Genomic DNA, 10570 nt, shown 5'->3' on the forward strand with positions numbered 1-10570 from the left:
TAATTGTAACTAACAGACAAGTCACTTTCACTCTGTAAGTTCTAGTTTTCTCCTCTGTAAGACAGAGATGTCAATATCCATCTCACATGGTTGTTGTGAGGATCTAGCCAAATGAGATTGTATGTGGCTGAACTCTGGGAACAATGACGCACCTAGAGCAGTTAGGTGATCTGTGGGAAAGAAAACCATTCAATGTCTGCCTTTCAACCTTGATCTAACAGTTTTGCAGGAGCAATTCATTCATCCAGACAAACACATACACTTGTAGCAAAGTACTTTTTCTAACATTTAACGGATTCACCCACCAACCATGTAAAAAACCAAGTACCTCATATTTTTTTGAGGATAGGAAGCAAAGGTCCTGCCGAGGAAGAAAGGTGGCAGTTAAAGGCGCTGATGAGGTCTGTGCTGGCTGATGGCTACAAATAAAGAGAAAGAATTCACTTAACTCTCTGCTCCACACGCCCAAGCTACCTTTTCTCTTAGCTTCCAGCCACTAGGCCAAGGATACTTAGAGAAATACACAATATTTCTTTCTGTATTTTTCTTTGGACTACATCTTCGCATATTCCTGCTATAGATGTACCAGTAGTCACGTCTTTTAAAAATGTTGCAACTATTCATAATCGGTAAATTAAATGCTATTTTCCTGTTGATTTAAAATATAAAAGCATTGATTCTTTTTTATATTTCTGCTCAACATTCAAAGGTCCTAATGTGTTAGCATTAAGCAAATGTGTCTTACAGCTTCTTTGTCAAAAGATAAACAATTAAGTATATATTAGGAATTGAGAGGAAAGAATTCTGCCTTTCCATTATGAACTGTATTTCTGGGTAACTATATCTGAGAAACAATTCCTTTTTTTTTTTCTATTCCATAGAACCTAAAGCTATCCGAAAAATTTTTCTTTATAGATGAATCACACTAATAGTTGCGAAAGAGTTGATAGAATTAGAAAACCACTATTTGGCAATACCTAATGACATCATGATTAGCTACTAAAACCATTAAGTGAAACATCAGATGAATAATACAGTAGAATGATCAGACTGGAATGACTTGAACCTACTCTGTGACCTCCATCACTAAAAACAGGACAATCAGACACTATATATCTCTTCATAAGATGGGACAGGATCACTGGTACAAAGCCATCAATTGTGTAGTATTCTTGATTCAAAAAAACAGAACCTAAATCTAATCAGTTCTCTAAATCTAATGATCAATTTATGGAAATTACACATCAAGTGACCCCATGAGGAAACAATTTGCTCATTTGTTTTGAGACAGAGTTTTGCTCTGTCATCCAGGCTGAAGTATAGTAGTGTGTTCATGGCTCACTATATCCTCAACCTCCTGGGCCCAAGTGATCCTCCCACCTCAGCCTCCTGAAGTGCTAGGATTGTAGGCACAAGACAGCATGCCAGGTTGATTTCCCACATTTTGAATATGGAAAACTCTATAGGTCAAACCACCTGGTTGTTGTTTTTATTGTTCGTTTTTTTAAGACAGTCTCTCTGTTGCCCAGGCTGGAGTACAGTGGTGCAAACACAGGTCAACCTCCTGGTCTCAAGCAATCCTCCTGCCTTAGCCTCTTTAGTATCTGGGACCACAAATGTGTCCCACCACACCTAACATTTTAAAAAGTTTTTGTAGAGATGGGGTCTCACCATGTTGCCCAGGCTGGTCTTAAACTCCTGGGCTCAAGCAATCCTCCTGCCTCAGCCTTCAAAAGTGCTGGGATTACAGGTATGAGCCACCACACCTGGCCTATCTAGTTTCTTTAAAAATGAAATTTCATGAAAAAGGTGGAGGAGGGGAAACTGTAGCAAACTAAAAGAGGTTTATGACAAATCAACCAAATGCAATGTACAGACCCTGCTTAGATACTGATTGCAATATATCAACTCTAAATAGTTATTGTTTAAGACAATGGAAAAACGTAAAACATGAACTGGGTATTAGATGATATTAAGGAATTATCGTTAACTTTGTTACATAGATTAATGATATTGTATAATGTTTTCAAAACCTCTTACCTGTTAGGAACACACCTAATATATATAGAGAGGAAAATGATAACATGTATTGGATATATATTAAAATATTCCAGCAAAAGAAAAAAAATTAGACCAGGTGTGGTGGCTCATGCCTGTAATCCCAACACTTTGGGAGGCCAAGGTAGGAGGATTGCTTGAGCTCTGGAGTTCAAGACCAGCCTGGGAAACATAGTGGGACTTCCCCCCCACAATCTCTATAAAGTGATTTTTTTTTTGAGACAGAGTCTCGCTCTGTCACCCAGGCTGGAGCACAGTGGTATGATCTCGTCTCACGGCAACCTCCGCCTCCTGGGTTCAATCAATTCTCCTGCCTCAGCCTCCCAAGTAACAGGGACTACAGGCGCCTACAACCATGCCCGGCTAATTTTTGTATTTTTAGTAAAGTTGCAACATATTGGTGAAGCTGGTCTTGAACCCCCAACTTTGTGATTTGCCCACCTCTGCCTCTCAAAGTGCTGGGATTACAGGTGTGGGCCATTAAAATTTTTTTTTTTAATTATCCAGGTGTGGTGGTGCACAGCTATAGTCCCAGCTACTCGGGAGGCTAAGGCAGAAGGATCACCGAGTCCAGGTGGTTGAGGCTGCAGTGAGCCACGACTGTACCACTGCACTCTAACCTGCATGCGGAGTGAGACTTTTTCTCAAAAAAAAGTTTAGAGGTGATGGTGGTAACAAGATGGTAAAATATTGCTGGGCGAAGTGGCTCACGAGGTCAAGAGATCGAGACCATCCTGGCCAACATGATGAAACCCTGTCTCTACTAAAAATAAAAATTAAAAAAAAAAAAAAAAATTAGCCGTGCATGGTGGCCCTTGCCTGTAGTCCCAGGTACTTGGGAGGCTGAGGCAGGAGAATCACTTGAACCTGGGAGGCAGAGGTTGCAGTGAGCCGAGATTGCACCACTGCAATCCAGCCTAGGGGAGAGAGTGAGACTTCATCTCAAAAAAAAAAAAAAAAGGATGGTAAAATATTGACAGTGTTTAAGTTGGGTGATAGTTACACAGAGATTTATTAACAATTCCTTGTGCTTTATATTTGAAATTTTCCATGTACAAAACAATTACATTAAAAAAAATAAATGCTTCAAGAAAAAAACTCTCTGAAGACTTCCTTGTATAAAAAGAAGATGCCTCAGAATGAGACATGGCCACAGTTTATCTCTATTTTAAGCTCAGGTTTCCATTATGGGTTTGTATAACACAGGATAGATTGAATGCATATGTTATAAGATGCCCGTGAATAATGACTGTGCTATAGTTCATTTCTATATCCCACTGCAGTTCAGGATAGTACCCCAGCCCTTATTCCATCCCACACCAAGTGTGTCTCCTTGGGCCAGTGAGAGGGCAGGATTAAAGTAGGTTCTCTGCATGACCCCCCTCCCCCCGCCCACTCACATGTTTTCCTCAGTTTATTTTATTTTTTTACTCATGTGGCTATTTATTATCACTATGTGCCATGCATTATACAAAATATTCTAAGACAGCCTGGGCAACATGGCGAAACTGTGTCTCTATTAAAAACAATACAAAAATTAGCCAGGTGTGGTGGTGTGCGTCCACAGTCCTAGTTACTCAGGTGGCTGCAGTGGGAGGATCACCTGAGCCTGGGAGGTTGAGGCTGCAGTGAGCTGTGATCGTGCCATTGCACCCCAGCAACAACAACAAAAAAACCACCAAAATATTTCAAGAGCTCTGAGTGAGGAGCTGATAATTGGGGTTGGTGGGCAGAGAGAGGGAAGGGAGGAGGAGGGAAGGTTGTGCTCATGCTCGAGATGACATTTACACGAATAACTGTATTACAAGGTAGAAGTGGGCAGCAACTATAATGGAATCTCCAGTGTTCCTGGAGGACACAGGAGAATTGGAAGAGAGTCACAAGGAATGTTAGAATGGGAAAGTGCCATTCCAGCTAAATCATGGGGCATGCTGGATTCATGTGCATGACGGGAAAGAGTATTCCTGGAGACAGGAAGAGCAAATGAAAAAGCATGAAACAACTCTGACATATGGAAGGTGTTGAGACTGACAATGGCTAACTACAGGAGCTTTCTGGAAATGCCACAAACCAATTTTTTCCCCTAGAAATATATGTGCACAGAAAGAACCATCCAGTTTGGAGTTGAGGTCTCTACACTTTCCATAGTTCCTGCTGTCCAGAAGGGCAATAAAGTATGGTCTCACTAGTTGAGACTAACTGGGAGTATCTGAATTGTTAAAAAAATTACTGGACCTTGTTTAAAAAAAAAAAATAGACAATTTTGTTGCTTTAAGGCAATACAGTTCAAACGTACTTTTGTGAAGATATCCTGCCAGAACCATTCTAATGAATGAAAAGCAGCTCTGACGATCTCATTCATCAGCTGAATGTGAACAGCCTCTCCCCATCCTCCTACTCTGCCTTTTTCCCCTCCTAACACTTGTCAGGAACTGACATAGTTACTGCCTCATCCACCAGAATATAAGCTCTGTGAGGGCATGGGCCTTACTCCTCTCTCCCCTAAACCCTGAAATATTCTTCTTACTTTATTAATTTAGTAATAAAGTAAGGGGAAGGGCCAGGTGCAGTGGCTGATGCCTGTCATCCCAACACTTTGGGAGGTTGAGGCGGGCAGATCAGCTGAGGTTAAGAGTTCGAGATCAGCCTGGCCCTCATGGTGAAACCCCATCTCTAGTAAAAATACAAAAATTAGCTGGGCGTAGTAGCATGCATCTATAGTCCTAGCTACTCGGGAGGCTGAGGCATGAGTATCACTTCTACTGGGAGGCAGAGGTTGCAGTGAGCCAAGACTGCGCCACTGCACTCCAACCTGGGCAACAGAGTGAGACTGTCTTAAATAAATAAATAAATAACTGGAAGGGACTTTAGACAGCTACACCAATCAGATTCTAATTCTTGGGAAATCAACTTGAGAAATTCAGAGAAAATGAGGCAGTTAGTGGCAGAAGATAAGGCTGAGGGATATGCAGGTTGGGATTATGAATTAGAATTAAGTCAACTTAAATATATAGTTACTAAGTCTTTTAATAGCAGGGGAATAAAAATAATAATAATCAGAGCAGTTAGCATTTACTGAACACCTGATGAGTGTTTGGAATATGTTACCCAGGCAACCGTGAGGAAGGTATTATTATTAAGCCCATTTTATACATGAGGATATACAGAGTCATTCATTTGTCCAAATCCACACAGCTAATGGGTGGCAGGGTGGAATTTGAACTTAGGTGAGCTAGATCCAGAGTCCAGGCTGTTAACCTGGTACCCAGAAAGGATCTTTGACTCTAGGCTGCTCCAGTTCTAAAGCAGAATTGGAGTTGCTTCCAATTCTGCTTTAGAACTGGAGCAGCCTAGAGTCAAAGATCCTTTCTATTAAAAAAAAAAAAAGATCTTTTCTATAAATAACTTTGAGGCCCTGATATAGCTCAGTTTCCATTCTTAGATTCTTGCGAGTTGTTTTCCATATGACCTCAAAGTTATTTATCTTTTTAGTAAGTTCCCTTTTTCATCAAATAGCTTGAATTCTTACAACCAAAAGAACCTAGTTAGAACACCTTGATTTTATACTTGCCTTGAAGCCTGGTTTATATACTCACACATCACACACGGAAAAAAAAAAATCCAACTCCAAAAATGTTCATGAACAATGTAGAGTTTACTGAGCAATTTACAAGGAGAGTTACAACGAAGCCTCCACAGCATCTCCTTTAAAATCCCTTCCATCAGCGTTATCTCTCTCCGAAGCCCCAGCTCTAACAGCTACCCCACCCCTTTTTCCCGTCTTTCTCCGCCTCTCATTCTCTGTAAATCGTGTAGCAAAATTAAAGAAGACACACAAAAGAATCCACAGCAAAGCCAGGCATGGTGGCTCGTGTCTGCAATCCCAGCATTTTGGAAGGCTGAGGTAGGAGGATCACTTGAGCTTGGGAGTTGGAGACCAGACTGGGCAACAAAGTGAGACACCATTTCTTAAAAAAAAAAGAATCCACAGCAAAACAAAAACCCAGTGCATGTGATAATTCCTCAGGCGCACTGCATCAATCCAGCTTTTCACAGCAGGAGAAGCTAAAGCCCAGAGTATTTAGGAGACTTGCTCAGACTCCTCTGTAAGTTAGAAAGAAAATTTGTTTTTGGATCTAGTATCCTTTTCAATCACACCATGCTGCTTAACAAGCATCTTACTCATGGATAATGCAAATGGAAACTGCAGAGTAATGCAAGCTGGAACTTTTCAGGAAAATAGGCTCCAGATTCGCGAGTGACTCCATGAGCCCAGGACAAGCATCTCAAGCACACATCAGCAAACAGCTGCTTCAGAACACTTACTCTGGTCCTCTTTTCATCTGCTCCACATCCCAAGGAGACACAAATTTTGGTCTTCTGATGACATCCTTTTGAGTTTTGGAAGCTACGTTTGTCTGAATCATCCCTTTGGACAGAAAAACATAAAAGCAGTGAGAATCAAGATCAGTCCTAGAAAATGACTTCTTGTTATTTTGCAGAGGCTATTTACACAGCAAACATTCAAGACTGACCTGTATGTATAGGAATAGAGAAAATCCTTTGGGATAAGAATTGCTCACAGTAAAAGACTTGTATCCTTCACTGCCATTAGTAGAAGGCTCAGGAAGCAAAGGAGTAAATGAATATTCAGGAATTAATCTAATCTTTAAATCCAAGATGGATGGTAAAGGAGGAGAGCTGGGGGAGCCAAATAACAAGACAGCACCCTTGCAAGCTTCCCTGCACCAGATATCAGTGATTATGGGCTGGAATCTGGTAGCTGTCTTCAAGGGTTTTTTTCTACATCAGATATGAAATACCGTTTTCAATTCATGTTATAAACCTCGGTCCAAACTGCAACCAGAGTGATCCCTTTCAAAAGTAAATCATAATCCATTGTTAGTGAGAGTGTAAAATGGAACCACCACGTCGGAAAACAGTTTGGTGATTTCTTATACAGTTAAACATGCACTCCTATATGATTTAGCAATACCATGCCTGGGTATTTACCCAAGAGAAATGAAAACCTGTATCCACACAAAAGCATGCATGAATGCTCACAGCCAATTATGATAACCAAAAAGCAGAAATAACCTAAACGTCCGTCAGCTGGTAAAAGAATAAACTATGGAATCGCCTTACAATGGATGTGACTCAGTAATGAAGGGGGAAGAACAACGTGGATGAATCTAAAAAACATTATTTGGAGTGAAAGAAGTCAGCCACATGCAACGTGCCTACTGCAAGCATTGATTAATATGAAGTTCTAGAACAGGTCAAACTAGTTTATAGGGACAGAAAGCAATCAGCAATAGTCTGTGAGGAGAATACAGCAAGTGTATGTGGTGTGGCTGGGGAGACTGATTGCAGAGACAGGAAGAAACTTTTGGGATTGATGGAAATGTTCTATCTATATCCTGCTTAAGATGGCGGTTACATGCACTTGTCAATACTCATCCAACTGCACACTTAGATACAAAACAAACGTAAACCACAAAAAACGCAAATCGGATCATGCCACAACACTGCTCCAAGTCTTCCCAGGGCTTCTGTCTAATAAAACAGCCAAGTTTCTATCTCTGCTCACATCTCTCTTTTTTTTTTCTTTTAAAGAAAAAGAAAGAAGAAGGAAAAAAAAGAATGAAGGAGAGGAAGAAAGAGGAAGAGGAAGAGGGAGAGAGAACAGGAGTATTGCTTTATTGCCCAGGCTAGAATGCAGTCTAAAAATGGGTATTGGAAACCTCTTTTATGCCAATAATTGTGCTTAATAATGGAGACAGGGAGAAATGAGGGAAGAAAATAACAAACAAGCAGCCAACCAATATTTCATTTAAACCTGTGAGATGCTATACGATTACTGAGGAATGATTTACTTCACTTTTAGAGTAGGTGTGATGTGGTACTGATAAGAGTGTATATTTTGTGTATCTGAAGTGGAGAGTTCTACAAATGTTTATTAAGTTTAGTTGTTCTGGATCTGAGTTCAAGTCCTGGACATCCTTGTTAATTTTCTGTCTCGTTGATCTGTCTAGTATTGATGTTAAAGTCTCCCACTATTATTGTGTGGGAGTCTAAGTCTCTTTGTAAGTCTTATGTATCTGGGTGCTCCTGTATTGGGTGCGTATATATTTAAGATTGTGAGCTCTTCTTGTTGCATTGATCCTTTTACTATTATGTAATGTCCTTCTTTGCCTCTTTTGATCTTTGTTGCTTTGAAGTCTATTTTATCAGAGGCGAGAATTGCAACTCCTGCTTTTTATTTATTTATTTATTTTTGCTCTCCATTTGGTTGGTAAATTTTTCTCCATCCCTTTGTTTTGAGTCTTTGTGTATCCTTGCATGTGAGATGGGTCTGGATGCAGCATATCGATGGGTTTTGGCTGTGTCTTTTGATTGGGGGATTTAGTCGATTTAAATTTAAGATTAATAATAATATATGTGAGTTTAAGACTGCCATTTGATGCCAGCTGTCTGTTTTGCCCATTAGTTGACGTAAATTCTTCATTATGTTGATGCTCTTTACTTTTTGGTATATTTTTGGAAAGGCTGATATTGGTTGTTCCTTTTTATGTGTAGTGCTTCTTTCAGAAGCTCTTGTAAAGCAGGCCTGGTAGTGATGAAATCTCTGAGTACTTGCTTGTTCACAAAAGATTTTATTTTTCCTTCGCTTGTGAAGCTTAGTTTGGCTGGATATGAAATTCTAGGTTGAAAGTTCTTTTCTTTAAGGATGTTGAATATCGGCCCCCACTCTCTTTTGGCTTGTAGGGTTTCTGCTGAGAGATCTGCTGTGAGTCTGATGGGCTTCCCTCTGTGGGTAACCTGACCTTTCTCTCTGGCTGCCCTTGGTATTTTCTTCTTCATTTCAACCCTGGTGAATCTGGCGATTATATGCCTTGGGGTTGGTCTTTTTGAGGAACATCTTTGTGGTGTTCTCTGTATTACCTGGACTTGAATATTGTCCTGCCTTGCTAGGTTGGGAAAGTTTTCCTGAATAATGTCCTGAAGCGTATTTTCCAGCTTGGATTGATTCTCTTCATCACATTCAGGTACACCTATCAAATGTAGATTAGGTCTTTTCACATAGTCCCATATTTTTTGAAGACTTTGATCATTCCTTTTTATCCTTTTTTCTCTAATCTTGTCTTCTTGTTTTATTTCATGAAGTTGGTCTTCGACCTCTGATATCTTTTCTTCTACTTGATCAATTCGGCTGTTAAAACTTGTGCATACTTTGCGAAGTTCTCGTGTTGTGTTTTTCAGCTACATTAATTCACTTATATTCCTCTCTAAATTGTCTATTCTTGTTAGTATTTCATCAAACCTTTTTTCAAAGTTCTTAGTTTCTTCGCATTGGGTTAGAACAGGTTCTTTTAACTCACAGAAGTTTCTTATCATCCACCTTCTGAAGCCTACTTCTTCTGTTAATGGAACACACTCGTTCTCCATCAGGCCTTGTTCCGTTGCTGATGAGGAACTGTGATCCCCTATAGAGGGAGAGGCGTTCTGATTTTGGGTATTCTCAGCCTTTTTAGGCTGGTTTCTTCCCTTCGTTATAAATTTATCCATCTGTCGTCTTTGTGATTAGCGACTTTCTAATTAGCTTTCTGAGTGGACGTCCAACTTGTTGATTCCCATCGCTGGAATCTAAGCAACCCACTGCGCTGCAGCCGGCGGTAAGATTGATGGTGCTTTTCTGCCCGGGAATCTCCGGACTGGCTTCCTTCTTGAGTCCGTCCTTCGATCAGCTGAACAGGCGACTCTGCCTTCCCGGAGCTCCAAACGTCGGCCAAAAGGGGACCCAGTCCCGTTTACTCTGCACCAAGAACTGCCGCGCCGGCCGCAAGAGTTGCACTGGCAACCCTTGGGGCTCCTCCGCTGGGAATCTCCTGGTCCATGAGCAACAAAATTCGTATGAAAATGTGGCATCCTCTCGTTCTCTGTGCTTTCACTGGGAGCTACAATCCCGAGTTGCTAGCGATCAGCCATCTTAGATCTCTCTTCTCTGCTCTCATCTCTTACAGACCATCTACCTGTTCTGTGAAACTTCAAGCTGGTCTGTACCTTCCAGCCTTGGCCTTCATTCTTCCTTCTCCTGGAGCGCCCTCCTTCCCCCAGGCAGAGGCTGCTCTATGAAAGTAAGTGCTGTCCCACTGACTCCTCCATTCTCTGGTTGCTTCCTGGCACGGTTCATTTTCTCAGTAACTTACTGCTTTCTGAAATGGCCTGACTTGTTTACCCGATCATTGCCTCTCACCACCCTCTTGAATATAGGCTGGAAGAGCAACCTCATCACTGTATCCCAGCCCCTACAGCAGTGGCCAGTACATGGCTGGCACTCAGATACTAGCTTAACGCATGACAGAATACACTTGCAATCTAGTTAAGAAATAGAAAAAGCCGGCCGGGCGCGTTGGCTCACGCCTGTAATCCCAGCACTTTGGGAGGCCGAGGCGGGTGGATCACGAGGTCAAGAGATCGAGACCATCCTGGTCAACACGGTGAAACCCTG

The 10570-nt window shown here is 41.2% G+C and overlaps 1 protein-coding gene across 1 annotated transcript in view; it reads right to left on the bottom strand.

The window, feature by feature from the left end:
* The window catches only part of ZC3HAV1 (zinc finger CCCH-type containing, antiviral 1), a 75477-nt gene that overhangs the window by 10297 nt on the left and 54610 nt on the right, over positions 1–10570 (bottom strand). Inside the window, exons 9-10 of the mRNA XM_017499723.2 lie at positions 6385–6487; positions 329–419 (exon numbers count right to left, since the gene is read on the bottom strand). Of these exons, the coding sequence (XP_017355212.1) occupies positions 329–419; positions 6385–6487 (194 nt within the window). The remainder of the gene's footprint in view (positions 1–328; positions 420–6384; positions 6488–10570) is intronic.

Source organism: Cebus imitator, unplaced genomic scaffold (genome assembly GCF_001604975.1).
Source record: "Cebus imitator isolate Cc_AM_T3 unplaced genomic scaffold, Cebus_imitator-1.0 Scaffold260, whole genome shotgun sequence".
Taxonomy (NCBI): Eukaryota; Metazoa; Chordata; class Mammalia; order Primates; family Cebidae; genus Cebus; species Cebus imitator.